The sequence below is a fragment of the Sinohyriopsis cumingii genome, chromosome 15 (assembly GCF_028554795.1).
Source record: "Sinohyriopsis cumingii isolate HCF-2022 chromosome 15, ASM2855479v2, whole genome shotgun sequence".
Classification (NCBI taxonomy): domain Eukaryota; kingdom Metazoa; phylum Mollusca; class Bivalvia; order Unionida; family Unionidae; genus Sinohyriopsis; species Sinohyriopsis cumingii.
In genome coordinates, this window is record NC_142975.1 from 25,768,591 (window position 1) to 25,791,368 (window position 22,778).

The 22,778-nt window shown below is 36.0% G+C and overlaps 1 protein-coding gene across 1 annotated transcript; it reads left to right on the forward strand.

The window, feature by feature from the left end:
- The first annotated feature begins 5,247 nt into the window (after nt 1–5,247).
- On the forward strand, nt 5,248–22,550 carry LOC149781436 (uncharacterized). The gene is made up of 2 exons (XM_089934754.1): nt 5,248–5,597; nt 18,354–22,550. Exons 1-2 carry the CDS (start codon nt 5,453–5,455, stop codon nt 18,518–18,520), a joined length of 312 nt encoding a protein of 103 aa, XP_089790880.1. The 5' UTR covers nt 5,248–5,452; the 3' UTR covers nt 18,521–22,550.
- The last annotated feature ends 228 nt before the right edge of the window (nt 22,551–22,778 follow it).

Sequence of the window (22,778 nt, forward strand, 5' to 3'; positions counted from 1 at the left end):
TTGGCTTGTATTTAGCCGAGCAAAGATGGCACTATTTTGTTTGCCATGTCGATTATTTTCACCTGAAAGTCAGATTCAACGCTTGACTTCATCACTTGCAATGACGGAAGGATGGGGACCTGGAAAGAAATGGAAGAATCTTAGCAATCGTATTCCATAAAAAGTCCATAAACAGTGCTACATTCAGTGGCGTGAATTAGAAGTTCGAGTGAAGAATGATCGGTCAATTGAATATTTGATGGATCGCCAAATCCTCACCGAAGCAGCTACATGGAGAAAAATTCTCGAACGAATTGGAAGTCCGACATTATTGGAGATCCTCATAATGGAAATTTCTTAGGATTGCTAGAACTGATTTCGCATTATGATCCAGTTCGCAAGGAACATGTGATGAGAGTTAAACGGTCACAGGAAAAGGGTCAAAGGCTTCAAGCGCATTATCTCTCAACTCGTTCTCAAAATGAATTCATTGGACTTTGTGCTGCTGTAGTTCGGAGACGAATCGTAGAAGAGTGTGAATCTGCTAAGTATTTTTCAATTGTGGTTGATGCCACCCCTGATGTGAGTCATACTGAACAAACTACTTTTGTCATACTATACACGTACATGAAGAACTTGGAAAATTTTCCATCGAAGAGCGGTTTTTGATCTTTGCACATTATGCAAACACGACTGGATCTGATATTGCAAGATTAGTCCTGGAGACTTTGGAAACTTTGAAAATTCGCTTTGAGGACTGCCGTGGCCAAGGCTATGACAATGGGGCCAACATGTCAGAACCCACTTTCTATATTCTCACCATGTGGCTGTCATTCATTGAATTTGTGTGGACTGAATGCTGCCTCAAGCTGCACAGATGCTGAGACCTTCTTTGGAATTGTTCAAACTGTGTATACCATCTTCTCTGATAGTCCACAACGCTGGGAAATATTACCAAAGAAGCTGCATGGTGTGTCTCTGCATGGGCATCCTGGGACACGATGGACTGAGAGACTTGCTATCATTCGCCCCTTCTCTAATCACTTATGTGGAATCATTGCCTCTTTGGAAGAAGTTCAGAGCTTAAATCTGACTGCAAAAACACGAACTGATGTGAAAGGTGCCATAAAATAGAACTCCTTCAAATGTGTTCTCATGGCAGGCATTTGGATGAAAGTTCTCACATTGATTGATCGCTGCAACCAGGTCATTCAGGCAAGAAAGACAACTATTGATGTTGAGGTGAAAAATATTGAGGCATTGATCAGTCACCTCAGATCTGTTCGGGATGACTGGCCAACAATTTTGAAAGAAGCCAAAACAGTGGCAGTGTCTGCAAAAATCAGTTCTGAATTTCCAATCCATCGGAAAGTTAAAGGCGATGAACATATCACAGATTCAACGGAAATGGAATCAAAAGAAGAGGCAACTTTTCGGGAACTGTTGTTTTTTTTTTTTTTTATCACATTATTGATTTAGTTATTGGTGGACATCGTTTCACAGACATTCAAAAAATCTTGGCTACATTCTATTTCTTGTGGGAGTATCAAAAACAGTCTGAAAATGAAATTAAGAGTGCCTGTTCTGATTTTTCGAAGATATATTCATGTGACGTAACTGAAACTGAACTGTCTGAAGAATTGCTTCACATGAAACAAATTCATGCAGCAAATTTTGGCAAGAAACCTCTTTCTCCATTTGACTTGTTGAGCAAGATTTCAGAATTGAAGCTTGATGTAACAGTAACCAGTAACAGTTGCCTCAAGTGAGCGTTCTTTCAGTAAATTGAAACTCATCAAGAATTTCTTGCGCTCATCTATGGGACAAGAACGAACTAATGATCTTGCCGTTTTGATTATTGAGTGTGACTTAGCATGAAAACATGATTTCCACGATATCATTGAGGAATTTGCAAAAACAAGTGCAAGAAAAAATGACATTGTAACAACGGAACGCTGGACTTTTTATAATCGGCTGTTTATTTTATTTTTTTTTTAAATTTGGGGGGTGGCCCAAAATCTGAATGATGCTTGGGGCCCCCAAATCCTCTGCACGGCCCTGTATCCTTGTATTAAATAGTACACATGTCCACTGGAAGCTTGAGTTGGAAAGAAAACCTTGTATTAAATAGTACGCATCTCCACTGAGAGCTTGAGTTAAAAAGAAAACTTTGTATTAAATAGTACGCATCTCCACTGAGAGCTTGCGTTAAAAAGATATCCTTGTATTAAATAGTACACATGTACACATGTCCACTGGAAGCTTGAGTTAAAAAGAAAACCTTATATTAAATAGTACGCATCTCCACTGGAAGCTTGAGTTGAAAAGAAAACCTTGTATTAAATAGTACGCATCTCCACTGAGAGCTCGAGTTAAAAGATATCCTTGTATTAAATAGTACACATGTACACATGTCCACTGGAAGCTTGAGTTAAAAAGAAAACCTTATATTAAATAGTACGCATCTCCACTGGAAGCTTGAGTTGAAAAGAAAACCTTGTATTAAATAGTACGCATCTCCACTGAGAGCTTGAGTTAAAAGATATCCTTGTATTAAAAAGAACAAATGTCCACTGAGAGCTTTCGTTAAAAAAATATCCTTGTATTAAATAGAAAGCATGTCCACTGAAAGCTTGAGTTAAAAAGGTAACCTTGTATTAAACAACGCATGTCTACTGGGAGACTGACTTAAAAAGAAAACCTTGTATTAAATAGTACGCATGTCCACTGAGAACTTGAGTTTTTAAAAAAAATTGTATTAGTACACATGTCCACTGGGAGACTGAGTTAAAAAGTAAACCTTGTATTAAATAGTATGCATGTCCAATGAGAGCTTGAGTTAAAAAGATACCCTTGTATTAAAACGAACGCATGTCCACTGAACGCTTGAGTTAAAAAGATACCCTTGTATTAAAACGAACGCATGTCCACTGGACGCTTGAGTTAAAGAGATACCCTTGTATTAAAACGAACGCATGTCCACTGAAAGCTTGAGGTAAAAAGAGAACCTTGCATTAAACAGAACGCATGTCCACTGGGAGATTGACTTAAAAAGAGAACCTTGTATTAAATATTACGGATGTCCACTGAGAGCTTGAGTTACAAAAAAATTGTATTAGTACACATGTCCACTGGGAGATTGAGTTAAAAAGTAAACCTTGTATTAAATATTACGCATGTCCACTGAGAGCTTGAGTTAAAACGTTATCCTTGTATTAAACAGTACGCACGTCCAATGAAAACTTCAGTTAAAAAGATAATCTTGTATTAAAGAGTACGCATGTCCACTGGGAGCTTGAGTTAAAAAGTTATCTTTAATAAAATAGAACGAATGTCCAATGAGAGCTTGAGTTAAAACGATATCCTTGTATTAAACAGTACGCATGTCCAATAAAAACTTCAGTTAAAAAGATAATCTTGTATTAAATTGTACGCATGTCCACTGAGACCTTGAGTTAAAAAGTTATCCTTACTAAAATAGAACGCATGTCCACTGAAAGCTTAAGTTAAAAAGAACACCTTGTATTAAATAGTACACGTGTCCAAAGGCAGGATGGGTTGAAAAGAAAAACTTGTATTAAATTGTACTCATGTCCACTGATATATTGAGTTAAAAAGTTATCCTTGTATTAAATAGAACGCATGTCCACTGAAAGCTTAAGTTAAAAAGAAAACCTTGAATTAACTAGTACGCATCTCCACTGAGAGCTTGAGTTAAAATGATATTCTTGTATTAAATAGAACCCAGGTCCAATGAGAGCTTGAGTTAAAAAGATATCATTGTATTTAATAGTAATCATGTCCACTAAAAGCTTGAGTTGAAAAAGATCCACTGTAATCTTGGGTTAAAAATAAAATCTTGTACTAAATAGTACGCATGTCTAGTCAGAGCTTGAATTAAAAAGATAACCTTGTTTGTAACCTTGCAATTCCACTGAGAGCTTAAGTTGAAAAGATAACCTTATATCAAATAGTATGCATGTCCACTGAGAGCTTAAGCTAAAAATATAATCTTGTATAAAATAGCACGCACGTTAGCTGGGAGCTTGAGTTAAAAAGATGACCTTGTATCAAATAGGACGCGTGTCCAGTGTGATCTTGATTTAAAAGATAACCTTGTATCAGATAGTACGCTTGTCCACTGAGAGCTTCAGTTGAAAAGATATCATCGTATCAAATAGTACGCATAACACTCTCGACGGTTGCTGTCTGGTGCAAGGGAGAATACAAGTAGGCTTGAATTTATAATGTTTCTTGGGTTGTTTCCCTTGAATATTATTGATATGTCACTATGTAGATGGGTGCCTATTATTCCCAGTCACAAAAGAATTCATCCATTGTTTTTTCATTTCGCCCATAACCTGCCGGTCGTAGTGAAGCCACTGAATGACTCTGCGACAATCTCTCTCCATTTTTCCCTGTTCTCCACTATAGTTTTGGACTTTGCAAAGTTCATGCCTGTCCACTCTTTGATGGTATCTTCCCATCTGTTCTTCTGTCTCCCTTTTTTTTTTTTTTTTCTTTCATCTCACTGTGCCCTGTAGGATTGTCTTTGATAGACCAGATAAGGGGGCAGGGTCCAGTTTTTATGTACAAATTTAATGCCGCAATCAGTGACCTAGTATAAAAAATCATAAAAAATCAAATACACAAGTGAGGTCAAAAAGGTCCATATTTTTAAATACCTATATTAAAACAGAGCATAAGAATAGTATTCACTTGACCAGAGAAGTCAATGGCAGTTCATAGCAGAAGAGGTTTATGCACCCCAACCCCTATTTTATACCTGCATTTTTCACATCCAAATGCCATTTTTGACAGCATGTAGTACTCACAGTGCAAACGCAAGCCCTTTCCCTGGATGAAACTTTTGAAAAACATTGTCTACTAAATAGTTTGATGCAATTCAGAATAGTTGTCATCCAAGCCGTTTTTGAGATACTCGGCTTGCCTTGAACCCACGTGTCTACTGCTATGGGAGGCTAGCTCTTCTTCCTAGCCAACTATTGGTATTTCACTATCAACATACTGCAGAGCAACTATGGAAGGTGTACATGACTGACATCAATTTCAAGAACAACACAAGCCCAAAACACCTAGTTCACAAATATATCCATATCTATAAATAGTAAACAATAATAGCTGAAAAAGTCACACCATAGCCTTAAGTTAAGAAATTTGCCAGGGGCCAAATTACGAAACTGGACCCTGCCACCTAAGCGTGAGATATGACCACGCCAACTTAATTTGCGTTTCTTTACGGTGGAGAGCAGATCTTCGCATTGTACAATTGCACCTTAATTCTAATGCGCACATCCTCAATGGAGATGTCATCTAAGTACGAGATTTTCAAGATCTTTCGATAACATCTCATTTCTAAAGTATGGATTCTTCTCTCTAGTTCTATTGTCAGGGTTCGGGTCTTTCATGCATACAGGAAAACGGACGTGACAAAGTTCAGCTGTCAGGGAGCATGTCTCACAGGCACACAGGAATATGGGAGCGAAGTTCAGCTGTCAGGGTCCATGTCTCACAGGCACACAGGAATATGAACGTGACAAAGATCAGCTGTCAGGGTCCTTGTCTCACCTGCACACAGGAATATGGGCGTGACGAGGGTTTGTATATGCTTAATCTTAAACTTAAACACAAAAGTATACACCTCAAAAAGTGGGGATGGGGGTTTCTAAATGCATATGATGAAGTCCGAATTTCCTAAAATGTATTATGTAATTGATTTCATATTGAAACATATTTTGTATGCGAGATTTTCACTCCGGAACTGAATATTGGTTTTCGTTCTTGAAAGATTTAATTTTTTTAAAGTATTTTTTGTATATTGTTTAATTTTTATTCTTGGGAAATCGTAAGATAATGAAAACTATAGCTGACGTGCGAATCCGCTATATAAAGAGGACCCAAATATAATAAGGATGACAGTAATGGTGATAACAAAAATAATGATGATGATGACAATGAAGCGAGAATTGGAATATAAGGATACTGAAAAATACTATAAATAACACGTTAAATAAAGGAAAGAATGATAATGTAATTACATTAGTGATAGATAACATATATATTTTTAATTTTTTTCTGGTCAACATGGTCACGCTTTTGAGTACATATAACTGGTTCATTCACAGTTGGAAAAGTAATTATAGTATCTTATTACCCACTGTACACTAGAGTTCTAAGTGGAATCGGGGTAATACAGTTTTTCTATATTATAACCTCACTTTATGCACACTCATCAAAATAAATAAATAAATAAGTGTGTGTGTGTGTGTGTGTGTGTGTGTGTGTGTTGATGTCTGCAGTGAGTGTCACATAGTATCGCCCAAAGAGTGTTTGATATATATATATATATATAGAGAGAGAGAGAGAGAGAGAGAGAGAGAGAGAATTACAAATATTTACGAAAAAGAACGGAAAGTGATATCCCTGGATTCTGTATTCTACAGGAAAACGCTTAATAATGCTAATATAATTTGTATAAATGCGAATACATATCATGGACATACAGATTAGGGACCTTTCAATTTGTACTATGCGAAGATTCGAACCCGGATAGCGGGTAATCGGTACCCATAGCCTTTCCCAAACGTACCAGCCCCTACATCACCTCGACCATGCACACATCACACAAAAATGATGTGGCAGAGACGGTGGTACAAGCATTCATGCAGACACCCATGTCGACCTAAGAATTAATTCTCATCTACATACAGTCATTCCGGATTCCTAGAGCATAAATAAAGGTATATTAAAATAGCAGGAGAAGATTTCAAATATATACCAAGCAGAGCGGAAAGTGCTATCACTGGATTCTGCAGAATAATGCTTGATAATATTAAAATAATTGTTATAAATCGTATAAATAGTATATCATACAGGTTAGAGAATTTTTAATTCCTATTCTACGGAGACTTATTACCTCCATTTTGTGTTTTAAGTGTTTGAGTATTCACGTTCTAACTCATTACCTACATTCCAAGGTCTTTAGTTTGGCTATTCACGTCTTAATTGTTGCGTCCTCTTCCAGTTTTACATATTTTACTATTCATCTCTTAATTTACTCCCTCTATTTCCAGTTTCACATGTTTGACATTTGTACGTCCTAACGGTTTATCTCAATTTCCAGTTTTAGTTTTGACTATTGATGTCTTACATTTTTATATGGTTCCAGTTTTACATGTTTGATACGTTTGAATATTCTCGTCCCAACTCATTACCTCTATTTCCAGTTTTACATGTTTGATACGTTTGAATATTCTCGTCCCAACTCATTACCTCAATTTCCAGTTTTACATGTTAATATGAGAACTGCTCGTTTATTCTGAAACTCCGGTTCTTAAAAGAATTATTACTTTGTATTTCTACCATAAAACAGCATATTTATTTCGCTCTATCATAAATCATATTGACCAAACGACACCAGTGACTACTGTCAACATTTGACTGTTGATATTGCATTTGTGTGTAGACTGACTACAGCATTAAAATGCCAAAGCTCTGTTTTGACGTATATAGTGTTATGACTCTATGTCTTAAAATATGCAACAGAAAGGAAGTAATCCAACCATTTAAGTAAAATTTAGTAAATAAATCAGTTCCCTATAATACGAAGAGAAAATTCCAAAGACGTTCAAGGTATCATCAATTAAATCCCAAGCAATCCTAAATGTCACACACGTTGGAAACTATAGAATGTTTCAAATGAATTCCAACAATCTTGAATGTCATGATGTACCAATAGTCTTGTATGTCCTGATGTACCGTTAGTTTTGAATGCCCTGATGTGCCTTTGATACAAATCAGAATGTCTTCAAATTAATTCACAAAAACCCCAAAGAAATTATTAATCTGAAGTCGATGAGTACTTTATAATTCAAAAGAATATTTTGAATATCTCCTATAAACTCTGTTAACTAATGAGAATTCCAGAGACTTATATTAAAAAAGTAATGAATTATTTGTTTATTAAGTATATATATTTGATATAGGACAGCAAAGTTTTATACTTGGTATAGGACAGAAAAGTTTTCTATTTGGTATAGGACAGCAAAGTTTTATACTCGCTATGGGACAGCCAAGCTTTATAATTGGTATAGGACAGCAAAGTTTTATACTTGGTATGGGACAGCTAAGTTTTATATTTGGTATAGGACAGCAAAGTTTTGTACTTGGTATGGGACAGCCAAGTTTTATATTTGGTATAGGACAGCAAAGTTTTGTACTTGGTATAGGAGAGCAAAGTTTTATTCTGGTAACTATAGGACAGCAAAGTCTTATACTTGTTATAGGACAGCAAGGTTTTATATTTGGTATAGGACAGCAAAGTTTTATACTTGGTATAGGACAGCAAAGTTTTATATTTGGTAGCACAAACGAGAAAGTTTTATAATCGCCTTAATGTTGACTGGCAGAACTTATCATGTGTACTTCGGCATACATAATAATAGGATGCAAAGATTAAATACAAGTATCCCTATTAAGCATGTAATATAAAACTGGAGAGCAGGGCATGTTGACTGTTATCAGATTTCATATTTTCAGTATATTGCAATACTGAATGAGTTATGGTTGTTAAATTTCTAAACGTTATGGTCCAAAAACTAAATAAAATAGACCCAGATGTTCGCACTGTTCCATCGTTCATCAATTTTCTTATTTTCAGTAGCAGTAATGCCAAGGAGATGTAAGATGTTTTGTAATACTAACTTTTCGGTGTCTAATTTTATTTATTTGATAACTTGCAAAGAGAAAATTGGACAAACCCGTCAGCCATTGTATAATAGCATGAACAAACGTAGATTTTTTTTTACATAAATAACTCTATTAATCCATCATTTTAATCTCAATGGCATTCACAATTTACAACGTCTGTGAGACCCCAATATCTGAACACATTAATATAAAAAATGAAATCTGAACAATTGCTACCATTATGTAAGAGAGACTTAGAGAGCTACTTGTGTATAAGTAGATGTTAAAGAGAGCTACTTGTGTATAAGTGGATGGTAAAAAGAGAGCTACTTGTGTATAAGTGGATGGTAAAAAGAGAGCTAGTTGTGTATAAGTGGATGGTAAAAAGAGAGCTTCTTGTGTATAAGTGGATGGTAAAAAGAGAGATACTTGTCCGTAGGTCATTGTGAAAGTGGGTCTTAAATATAAGTGGATGGTAAAAAGAGAGCTACTTTGTATAAGTGGATGGTAAAAAGAGAGCTACTTTGTATAAGTGGATGGTAAAACGAGAGCTACTTTGTATAAGTGGATGGTAAAAAGAGAGCTTCTTGTTGTATAAGTGGATGGTAAAAAGAGAGCTTCTTGTGTATAAGTGGATGGTAAAAAGAGAGCTTCTTGTGTATAAGTGGATGGTAAAAAGAGAGCTACTTGTGTATAAGTGAATGGTAAAAAGAGAGCTACTTGTGTATAAGTGGATGGTAAAAAGAGAGCTTCTTGTGTATAAGTGGATGATAAAAAGAGAGATACTTGTCCGTAGGTCATTGTGAAAGTGGGTCTTAAATATATAAATATGTGCCATTGTACAACTGGGTCTTTGAAAAGAAGGATGAATGCGTGCCTTAGTGTATAAATGACGGGAGGGGGAGGTCTGTCGTTGTTTAATGTGGCTCTTGTAAAGAATAAAACAGTGCCATTGTGCATCTGGTGTTACGACTCTAGATCTTAAAATATGTAACAGAAAAGAGGTGAAACCATCAATTTAAGTAAAGTTAAAAACATATTTCCCAAGAATACAAAGTCAAAATTTAAAGACACCATTATATATATATATATATATATATATATATATATATATATATATATATATATATATATATATATATATGTTGTGTCTATAAATAGGTGTTTACAAGTTTTAAAAATAATCGTAATAATGAACCTGTGTACAAGTTTGGGGTGATTTCCTATTGGATGGGTCAGTCAAGTGAGCTGTTGTGACGGGGATATTGTGACATTGGTTACTTAGAACGTTTTGCTAAATGGATCGAGTAGGAAAATATTGCGATGTAGAGATGTAAGGCTGTGTGTAAGGTCGAAAGATCGTGAATTAATTAATTCTTATTTCTTATGTTATTGATGGGGGGATAATATGAGTCTGCATGTGTTTAATGTTGTTTTAGATTTAATTTGAGACTAAACATTTGCTTGGATTAGTCATTCAAATTAAAGGTGCTTGCTAATTCTTAACTAAAATATTTATCTTTTGAATTTATTCAAAGTAGTTCTGGAAAATTCTAGTGTGACACACCAAGACTGCTGGCACATTAGCGCATTTGATGAAATAAAATTTATTCGGAACACTCGTTTCTTTTTGACTTGAGTAGAAATTTTTAGGATTATTTTCGAATTAATTCATAATATTGTAGGTTCCTCTTACATTTTGATTTTATATCTTTTGAGAATTATACAATTGTTTTACATGAAAAGGATGTTGCTTCTTTGTCTTACTTTGTTTAAGACCATAGAGTTCTACATATATTGAAGGCTTATCCGGCATACAAATTTCTGAAAAATATTGGAGAGAAATTCAATTTGCGATTAAAATTGAAATTCACAGTGTCAGCTAGAATGGAAAGTTTAGTTTCTCATCTGATTCAGGAAGTTTTTGCATGTTTGAGCTTGACAAACACTATTCTATTTCGGACATAAAAGCATCTTGTTAAAAATAGAAAATAAATATATTTTCATATAGTATTTGGCGGAAAAGAATATTTCTGATACAAGTTCTTTGTCAGTATATCTCTAACTGGTTCTGAAATGAAAATAATAGAACTGAAATTAAAGAAATCAGATGGAAATATAATTAAGAACGCTTCAATTTTATAAAGAAATTATGGAAATCTATAAAGAAGAAAGAAAAAGATGCAAATGAAAATGCACTTGCATAAAGAAGAGAGAGACATTCAAATTAGGAAAGAGAAAGATAAGAAAGGCAAACGAAAATCCAAATGCTAAAAGTGAAAGAGGAAAGAGAAATGAAAATACAAATGCAAAGAAGAAATGAAACTGCAGATGGAAGAAAACTTAGAACTGGCAAGCGGAAAGCACTCTCCTCACTAATGTTTAGGTTTTGATATTACCAAAAGTATTAGGTTAATACCATCTTTTAGAAAATAAAGGAGTAGATCGTTCATTTTGGTAAAATTGCGGAATATTCGAAGGAGTCAAGAGAGCACTGGACTTTTCTATTTCAGAGTGTACTTACTGGCAAAGCTTGTGAAGTCTATACTTTATTGAGAGTACATGAAAGTGCTAATTATTATGTAGTTAAGTTATGTATCTTGAAGGGTTATGAGTTGGTACGTGAGGCATATCGACAGAGAATTAGGAATTAAAAGTAGCCAAGCTTATGTCGAGTTTGCTAAGGAAAAAGAACTATTACATAGGTGGTGTGCATCTACAAAGGTTGAAAAAGATGACCGCTATCGCTTAACCGGCTTGAAGCAGCAGTTCCCTTTTTTAGTTAGTGCCGTTTTCATGATATTTGTGCTTGTTGCCTGTTTTCATCTTCGTTATTGTGTTCATTATGTATTGGCTGTTAAATTCGTATGTGTTTCTTCATCTCTTTGTTTTGGAAATGAGAACAATTAGACTTTTTCTCAGCTGTCTTGCTCCACTGCTTTTGAACAAACCGCCATCACGTGATATGCTATTATGGACCCTCATTAATTGCTTTCAATGATCACTCCTTGGCTCTCCACACTACATTGTGCTCTAGACTAAACGAACTGGGACTACATTCATCATTACCTAAATGTAAACAAAAGTGAAAAAATAAACTCTGTTTCAAAGCTGTCCGGCGTAGAACAGAAGAAGAATTCCAGTTATCTCCCTTATTTCGGCTCAAAATTTTTTTTAAAAAATCGACCGTTAATTTAGATAACTTAATTCAAATCTCTATTAATTCGTCAACCTTTGTGTCAACTATCCAGGAGATACCTCTGCGTATTGCATTATTCAATGCCCAGTCAGTAGGACCACCGGAAAAGCGCACAGAAATAGTTAATTTTATCAACGACCAGAATATTGACGTCTTTTTCCTGACAGAAACATGGATAAAAACATCAAGCGATGAGCCCAAGCGTGCGGATCTAACACCCACTGGTTACTCCATCAAGTCGTTCCCCCGTAATTCTCGCGGAGGTGGAATTGCTGTCATCACAAAGAACTCCATGATAAAACGTCTTAACCACAGCACAACATTCAATTTCGACCACACATCGTTCGAACTAGTCCAAACCACACTCACACTGGAGCAAAGGTCAGTCCATTTTTTCTGCCTATACCGCCATCCTCCTAGTATAAAAAAACAAGCTGGCTGACTCTCTCTCTTTTTGGAACAGATTCCGAATCTCCTGGACTATGGAAATTCGATAGGTGGCAACCTGATTATTCTTGGAGATTTCAACTTTCACTTTGTCTGTCCCGGAAACTCAAATACATCAAAACTCATACATTCCATTAATGTTTTCAACCTCAAGCAGTCACTTAACCAACCCACCCATAAAGATGGTCACATTTTAGACTGGATTCTTCATAGACCTGATGATAACATTCTACGGTCCTCCCTGGTATCCCATGACCTTGCATCAGATCACCTCTGTATTATATGCCATCTTGACGTATCAGTCCCAAACCCTCCACCTGTATCTGCTACTAAAAGAAACCTCCGTATGATAAATAGAACTAAACTAATGCACGACATCCAAGCTAACCTAACAACTTGCTTACCTCCTACAGCAGAACAACTCGATAACTGCCTGCGTTCATTACTTGACAAACATGCCCTAGCTACCAAGTGCAGAGTATCAATTCAAAAGTGTTCTCCATGGTATAGCAGTGATAGGGACCAGCTTCGCACTGCTAAAAGAGACCGCCGTAAAACTGAGAGGCTTTGGCTTTCCACCAGATTCACTATTCATAAGCAAATCTATGAAGCCGCTAAGAGGAATGTCACAAATATAGTCCATGCAGCGAAATCAGCCCACTGCACTACTAAGATCATGGAATGTTCCAGCTGCAAAGAGCTCTTCGAGATTATTAACAAGCTAATGTCAAGGAACAAATCTAGACCACTTCCAACTACCTTCTCTCCAGTCGACCTTCCGGACATGTTTGCAAATTTCTTCCGTGACAAAGTACAAACTATTAGAGATAAGCTTGACACCACAATTTCCATTGACTCGTTGTCACCATACAGTTGGGATACAAAATTTGAGCAGCAACCATTAGCAGAATTTGAACCTGTCTCTATGGATTTCGTACGTACAATCCTGATGAAGAGTGCACCAAAGTCATGTGAACTTGATCCAATTCCAACATCACTGCTGCTTGAGTGCTTAGATCCAGTATTGCCTTCACCAGCTGATGTTATTAATACCTCTCTCTCATCCGGGGTATTTCCATCGTTTTTCAAAACTGCCATTGTAAAGCCTCTGCTGAAGAAACCAACACTAGACCATAACGATTTAAAGAACTACCACCCAGTTTCTAATCTCCCATTCATATAAAAAATCTTAGAAAATGTTGTTCTATCCCAGCTTGTATCTCATCTAAATTCAAACAGCCTTTTTAGCAATGTACAATCTGCATATCGCCCTTGCCACAGTACTGAAACTACTCTTCTATAAGTAGTTAATGATATTCTTTCTGCGATGGATAGCGGAAAGATTACAGTCCTCACCCTCCTTGATTTGCCTGCAGCATTTGACACAATAGACCATGATATATTACTTCACCGTCTCCAGCATGTATTTAGCATTCATGATACAGCCTTACTGTGGTTCAAGTCCTACTTGGTCAACATGACACAAATTTTATCTGCAAATGGAATACACTCTAGCCCAGTTGATCTATGTTGTGGTGTTCCACAGGGGTCTGTTCTTGGACGTGTTCTCTTCATTCTGTACACTCAATCGTTCTCAAGTGTCATAGATCATCATCGAGTGTCTCACCAACTGTACGCTGATGACACCCAAATATACAAATCTAGCCACCCAACTGAAGTTGATGCTACCATCTAAGGTGTAGAGAGGTGCATTTCTGATGTGAAATCATGGATGACATGTAACAAGCTGCAGATGAATGATGATAAAACTGAAGCCATTCTGATCACAACACAAAGACTTTCTCATTCACATCCTTTACCTCAAACAATAAATATTAGCAACACCAACATTGAATTCACACAATCAGGACAAAACCTTGGTGTTACTCTGGTCAGTACTCTCACATTGCACCAACATGTCATGAACATATGCCAGGCTGCATATCTTGAGCTGAGACGCATCAGCTCAATTCGCAAATATCTTTCAGTTGATGCCACAAAAACTCAATTCTGTCTGGTTCATCTCAATATCTGCTCCAGAAACTTCAAAAAGTTCAAAACACAGCTGCTCGGATCATACTTCGAGTACCACGATTAGAGCACACCACCCCGCTGCTCTGTACCCTACACTGGCTATCCATTCGATCCAGGATCAAACACAAAATTTGTTCTCTGTGCTACGTTTCACTGTCGGACTCTAGTCCAACATACCTTTCCGACCTCACCCATGTGTACACACCAGCAAGATACTTAAGCTCCTCTTCTGACAATCGTATACTCATTATTCCCACTATGAAAACAAAATCATATGGACAGCGTTCTTTTGCATACCAGGGCCCAGCAACGTGGAATGAATTGCCCACTGAACCTAGACACAAAGACACAGTGATCACATTCAAGAGGGCTCTCAAAACTCACTTATTTCGACTGCAAGAACAAACTTAAAGACCTAATAATGTTTCCTACCTTAAATATTCTCAGCATGTTTTTTTTTTATGTTTTCTAATTTCATGGTGTTTGTTTTTGTAATCATATCTTTATATGTTTTTTATCTTTTAGGTGTTGTCTAATGTTGTAAAGCTGTTAGAGCTTCTAAAAATTAGACGCTATACAAAGTCCTCATTATATTTATTATTATTTTTATTATTATTATTATTATTATTATTATTATTATTATTATAAAGATTATGATAATCGTAAACAACTATTTTTAATCGAAGGTTTGCATCAAAGTGATATCAAGATTTATCTTGATAAGCGAAAGGTAGGTACTTTGGAAGATGTTACTCGTACAACTGACAAGGATTCATTGACTCACAAAGATTTATTTGCCAGTAAGGTTTCTTCTCAGCACGTGTTTAGCAGGAATCCAGCTCAGTCTCATACGATCACTTCTAAGTCTCAGTCTGGTACAACGTCTTGGAATCAAAATTCTGATAAGACTGAACAGAGATCAGTGTCTTTTCCTACGTGCACTTATTACAAGAAAATATGGCACGTTATTGCTGATTGTTATAAATTAAAAAATAAGCAACAGAATAAGACAGAGCTACTCCAAACGCTCTCATCTATAAAATGATACGGTCATGGTCATGTATTGAAAATACTGCATTTGTTGGGTGAAACAAGTCCCAGTCTGATTGTATTATGGGGAATTACAATCCATTCATGCGAAAGGTTCTATATCACTTATCGAATACTCTGTCAAACCTATCCTTATTAAAACATTAGGGGCACATGAGCTTTCCAGAGCCTTTACTTATTTGGTATGTTGCCTTTATTTGAAAAGTCTTCCTCCAGCGAAAGTGTTCTTATTCAGGGAGCAGAGTGCGGCTTTTTTGATGGTCATCTCCATTGTGTACGTTTGTCATCAGACTTAGTCTCAGGACCCATGCTGTCGTAGAGGTGATTCTTTGCCCATTGATTGTGTTTCCAAAAGTTAACACATTCTGATTTCATTGAACGCAAAGGGGCTTTGAAAAGACGATCATTGAACTTAATAAAAGAAAAACTCTTTTCACATGAAGATTAAACTATTAATCTTCTTGACTTAGCTTTTGATTTCATATAGAACTAATCAAATGTCTATGAAGTAGCAAGAACTTAAATTTAGCAATGACAGAAATACGCACGAAAGGAGGTTTCCGCCTGATGAATAGCAAGCAAAATTGTCGCCAAATTTCTGTGCAATCGCCTCGTGCATTAATTCGATCAATGATTCCTGCCTGAGAGTCTTTTTTCTTTTCAACTCCAGGAATAAAAGGCCTGAACAATATTCCAACCTATATACGAGATTTGTCAACCTCACAAAAGCCTTTGACTCAGTCTGTCATAGAGGCCAATGAAAGATCGTGGCCTGAGAAATTCATCGAGATGGTTCGGCAATTCCCGTTATGGCATGTTCACTCGTATCGTATACGAAGGCGAATCATCTACACCATTCCCCATCACCAATGGAGTTAAACAAGGACATGTATTTGTTGCAACCCTGTTCAGTGTGATGTTCTTACTGATGCTCTCCTTGACTGCCATTGGCATCGACATCAGATACCGGACTGATGGCAAGCTCTTCCATCTGTCATCCATCTGAGGAGGCTATAGGCAAAGAAGAATTTACAGGCAAAAGTGACTATTCGTGATGATGAAGATATAATTGCAGGATAGGGTCTCATGCACTGAGCTTCTCAAACGGGCAGGCATTCCAATCATCGACAATCTGCTGATGAAATCACTGTTGAGAGCGCAAGCCACTTCATCAGTATATAAGAAGAGCGTCTACAGAAGATCTGCTACGGAGACCTGAAGCAGGAGTGGTCAGAATAAAGGCTTCAAAGATTCCCTCGATTCATTCTTGAAACAATTGAACCTTGACCCTGAGTTTTGGTAAGATCTCACACAGGATAGCTCAGCTTGGCGGAGCTACAGACTTTGAACGAAAGAGAATTGCAGGGCCAGTACAAAAGCCCGAGGAAACGTAAATCTCAGAGCTGGAATACGTCTTCAAGTGATTAAGCAAACAAAAGCGACATCTCCTGTAAAGTGTGCCACAGACAGTTCAGAGCAAGTCCTGGTCAGCCACCCACGTATTCAGAGAAACCAAACGAGTTATTTGTGGCATGATCAGCTTCAAACTCGAAGGACAAAAAACAACAATTTGCAAGTTTGTAAAATAAGTAAGCTGTGAAACGCATTTAGGAATTTGGTACTGCTTTTTTCGGATTATCTTCCATATCTTTGCTCAACCATGACTAGAGCCAATTTTCTGGTCTTAGCCATGCATGTTAACCGTTTTATGAAATAGTTCCGAGCACTTGACTCCTTTACTTTCTCTCTGCTATTGTTAAAGTCAGTTTAGTTCCTGTGAATTTAATTAAGTAAAGTTCTTAGTGTGGTAACATTCATTTTTGTAAAACGTAATATTTCACGCGCACAATGGAGCACTTCATTTGTCAAACTCTTCAGTTTCCAATATGAGTAGCTATTACACGTAGTAAGTATCTTTAAATTCAGAGATAAGCAGTTCTTGCATATAGTCCGCAAACCCAAAACGCCTAAATGGAAGTGATCGGTGTTGGAGAAGAAACAAAAATGTGCGAAGTTTGCTAAGTCCAGATAAGTCAAATTAGAAATGTTCTGATGGGCTCATCTTTGACATTTGGGCAGATTCAAAATGAGTAATGTAGTAGGCTCTGAACAGAAGCTTATGGTTGCCGTTGTTGTTTTGTTTTTCGACCATGCATGTCTATTAGAACCGAATGTTTTTTGTTTATATTGTTGATCTTGGAACTCTTTAACGAATTTGACGTTTTAATTATTGTAATAGAACCTCTCAGTTCGTTCGAAACCATATATGTTGGTAAATCAGGGTTACCTATTTCAGACTGACGCTCTAGACAGCTAGACACATGCTTTGATATAAAATGTTGCACTCTTGTTGTATATGCGTGCTCTCTATACACAGTTTTGTTCACTGAATACTTGTCATGTAATCTCGTGACGGTTCTCATTTTACCAAGAATTTATTTTGGATACATTGCTAGGAAACGTATATGTTTTCCTTTATAAACAAACGTTCGTCATATGTCAAATTAAGATGACAGTGTGCTTTGACATGTTTTGATGTTTATCAGAATGTTTTTATGTAAATCTAAAGAACGCAAGTGTTAATTGGATTGCACATTTATCGCCATACTGCAACAAATATTAATGTGAAAAATAAGAACCAAAAACTATGGAGCTTGATTTGGGACTATCTTTTTGGATTTTGGCAAGGCGGTCTCATGAGTGTTTAAAGCGGGAAAAAAATGGTCTACCTACACAGAACAACTGACCTTATGTGTCATACTTAACGGATTCGTGATGTCAACAGGCTAACGTTATAGAACCGGTCAGAATATTCATGAGAAAAATAATGTAGAATATCTTGTTCGACCTATCTCGTAATCAAGATTTTGATACGAATGAATTGCCACAATATAACCACCTTCACCTTAACTATCTTCCTTTCTCGCCATTGTAGAAAAACAAAACCTCACAAAAGACATGAGACAGTGTAAATGTTGGATATATAAACACACTCAGATTGGAGGAAGGGAACACGGTGTGATGGATGGCTGGTTTACTATGGTGGAGGAAACAGAAGTACCTTTCCAGGCAATCACCGTGCCGTCGGGGATATTTAAGTAGGAAACTTTAGACGTCCTGCCTGCATCTTGTTTGTCACAATTACCACGGATATCAGTACCCTGCTTTCCCTGTATTTTGTTTAGAAAGAAACAAAATCTATCATTGTGTGTTGCAATAATGACATACACTGAGAATGAACATTGGGTGATATTGTTACCGATAACAAAACTATTTGTTATGTATATTTTTTAATTGTTTGTTTGCTATTTTTTAAAAACAATTATTTCATTACATGCTATTGTAATATAACATTGTATGTTAAACTTGATCTTGTCCAATTCTGTGTTCATTTCTGCTTGACCTGATTGATTTTTTTTAATTTGTATTCATTGTAAACAACTAATACATAGCTCAATTATTCCCTGTTTGTGTGTATGGGCTTAATTATTGTGATTCAAGAAAAGACTACTGACACGTCAGTACTCTATAAGCTATAACAGACATCGCATTTAGTTTTTGGATTTCTTCGGGACTTGTACTGAGTTTTATTCAGGACTTTAAATTATTAGGACTTGTGTCTGTAATTCTTGGATTATTATGGGATTTAATTCGCAATACCTTAAGTTCATTTTTGCCCATTTTCACTTTGTATTCAAGGGATGTAAGTTATTTGTTAAGTTTTTCAAAGTTTGTTGTCTTTCACTTTTCTGTTACTTATTTTAAGAGCACAGACTCATAACAAATAGTCCTACAATATGTGGCTGTGGAAATCCAAGAATTAAATTAGGATTAGAAAACATTCAATCTTCAATAGTGTTTAGAGTCATCTGCCCGGCTTACAGCCTGTGCTACCCGGGCGGGAACTAACAATACTGAAAATCTTTAACGCTGTGATCTACCATTACAGATATGCCCATTTCAAACGAGGGGTCGGGTATATTTCTGAATTTTGCCATTGTTTATACACTATCAATTTCTTCTAATACGTTTTACGTCCCGTCTACAACGATAACCTTCTCCAGTGGCTACATTTACAATCATAGAATCAGTCAGACGTTGTTGAGCGGCTTCATTACCGATTTTCCCTTCAAGGCTGACATTATTGCCGTTGATGGTAGTTCGAAGGTGCGTCAAGGACGGACGCTGTCAGAGTAATCGAAAGCAGGTCACCCGGGACACATTTGGGGACACACCAAGCAATGTATAACCATGCTCAGCTGTACTTGATGAACCTGAACGGTAGCTGCCACTGATGGCGTCACGTCTTGCATTGTTGTGGTGGTCCTCACAGTGTCTGATGCGATATTGTATCCCACGAGTAAGATTCGTTTGTCTTTGGAAATCTCAATAATATCTTCAGTCCGACTGAAACTTGTTATCGTCGACGACTGTGCAATGCCAGCATCATATTTTGAAGATTCTATCAAGATGGCAAAGCTGAATTTGGGCTCTTGTTTCGAGTATGAAAATTGAATGGTCTGTCTTGGTCGCCAACCAAATCCACCATTAGATCTTTTCAGTGACTTAGTCAATTTTCGCACGCGCCAACGGAATATCCAATAATGTTCCATATACCTTCTTTACTGTGAAAAGTTAACTGAAAACAATTTGATAAATATGAATGGAAACGAAATCAGGAAGTATTTTGAAATCTTTCTCAATGCCATAGCAACTGAAATTTACAATGCTTGCAGTTATTGTAAAATACTATGACATTGATAATTAGCAAAATGTCCTCAATCCACAGTCTAGTTTACATTATGAAGTAAAAATGGTTACCTGGCATTAAATGGAATTATTATTTCACTGGAAAATTCTAAATTAAGATATATTAGTTAGTTTCTAAGGGGGTCGGTGAGGTTGTTTTATTTCTAAGATTAATTTGTGGTATTCCTTGTTATTTCAAGAGTAGATGTTTAACGTGAACGAAAACTGATAATGAAAAACAGAATAAACCAGCAACAACGACAAAAGACTATACTATTATTCAGTATCTCCTCAATCATGACGTTGGCCATCTTAAATAGTTCAATTTGCTTTCTTGGGGAATTCTGCTTTTATTTTCCTCGAAGGTATTTAAGCACTTATGGACCTGTTTTGTCACTGGATTTCAATATCTACTGTGTTTAACTAGAAATAACAACCATTGTCTTTATTGATAGTGACGAGAAAGGATAAATGATGAACAGAAAATAAAAGGGGCAAAATCAAGACAGGTATTCTTCAGGTTTTCTAAAGTTTTTTTTTATCTACAATAGAGGTCAAACTGATACTAAACAGGGTAAATTCAATGTAATGCCATGTCTGAGCTTTAGCTTTGTCCCGGCTATATTAAAATGCTACTGTTTTAATTTTTAATTCGTCCGACATTTTCATCATTTTATATCTTTCTCATTACTAATACTTGACGTATATTTTCTCGTGCTTTCGATTTCGTTATACTGTTTTCTGATGTGTTTAATTTTGCAGGGTTTATGTGAACAGGGTTGTGAAAATCAATTACAGATTTTCACTTCTTGACATTCCGAACATTTCATTGAAACTATTTAACTATTTCAAAATAATGTTCACTACCTAAAGTAAATTAAAAGACTGTGATCTGCATGCCTTTGAAATGATGACTTGAAACTAAACTTTTTCTCCGAGTTATACCCTTTCTTATATTTAAACTTACACATTTTTGTATATTAAATGGAAAACACGAAAGACAGATGAAGGATTAATCTACGGCTAAAACAGCGTAAGTCAGTTGTTATGTATATTTAATTTGCATTGCGTTGTTGTTTTTTTAATTAATAAATACTATGGGTTATGCAAAATTCTATCGTGTATCGGATCTTGTCCAAAATCAGATTTTATATTTATTATATGCTGTGGGTTATTTAAACCTGTATACTGACCTTGTTTAAAATCATGTTCATTGTCCACCTAACCAAAATCATTGATGTTTGTTTTAAATTCTGTAAACAACTAATACGTGGCTAATATTTTCTCTATGAGAGTGCGTTTAGTATTTGGATCAATATCAATAGGTGTAAATATATGTATCTTTTGAGTCAAGGACACTGTCTTTACCATGTTATCAATAGATGTAAATATATGTATATTTTGAGTCAAGGACACTGTCTTTACCATGTTATCAATAGATGTAAATATATGTATATTTTGGGTCAAGAACACTGTGTTTAACATGTTATCAATATATGTAAATATATGTATCTTTTGAGTCAAGGACAATGTGTTTACCATGTTATCAATAGATGTAAATATATGTATCTTTTGGGTCAAGGACACTATTTACCATGTTCTTTATTACAATTTTATTAACAGACACTTCTAACTTATACTTAAGATTTTTCTTTAAATGAACTTTAGGTTCTCCTCCAGGTTATTGTTTTAGGTCTGTATTTTTTAAAATATAAATCTCGTTTACTGGAAAAATTATGTATACCTGTGATAACATCCAGGCAGAAAGCATTAACATTTCTATTCAGATTTTGATTTGTGAGAAATTAATCATTCTTTTGGAAATACAAAGTGCTGTATACGATTCTTGGAAAAAGACATTAACTGCCAATTATAGTAAATTCACCTATCCGGTGGCTCAGTGGTCAGAGAGTCCGCCTTTGATGCTGGAGGTCGCGGGTTCGAACCCTGGCCGACTCATGCCAAAGACTTGAAAAATGATACTAACAGCTAGGCGCTAAGCATTATTAAGAGGTTAGTGTTCTGACTGGTCGGCCTGGTGTCAGTATAATTTGACTGATTGGGTTTAAGCTACGTTAAAAATCAAAATCACACACACACACACACACTGAATTCAAACAAGAAAACCTTGAATTTTATTACTATGATTCAACTAAAAACTCTTAGTACATCATTATAATTCAGGTAATTGTATCTGAATTATTATATTAGAGACTACAGGTCACTTTATGCAAATCAACACCTTCAGCGTTGAAAATTATTTGGAATGCCACGAAAGGTTATTCCTAATTTTATTCATTAGGACTCGTGTTAGTAATTATATGATCTTTGGGGATTTAATTCGCATTCAAGTAAGTTCCTTTTTATCTTTCCACTTGGTATTCATGGGAAATAAACTATTTGTTGAATTTTATAAAGCTTGCTGCTTCTGGCTCGTTTTTATTACTTATGCTTAGGACAAAGAGTCGTAACACAATTCACAAAAATCAAAAGACCCACGTGTAGTTGAACTTTGCATTAAAGTGCTATCGGATAGCCGAAGGTAAACTACTGCAAAACTATTACAATTTTCGTTTAGCTCACATTCGGCTATCTGAAGGCATGTTTATGT

Bases quoted from the DNA above. Each gene is read 5' to 3' on its own strand.
- LOC149781436 (XM_089934754.1), top strand. From the start codon at position 5,453: ATGTCTCACAGGCACACAGGAATATGGGAGCGAAGTTCAGCTGTCAGG. The intron at 5,598-18,353 runs GTTTGTATATGC...TCGCCATTGTAG, and splicing joins GGAATATGGGCGTGACGAGG to AAAAACAAAACCTCACAAAA.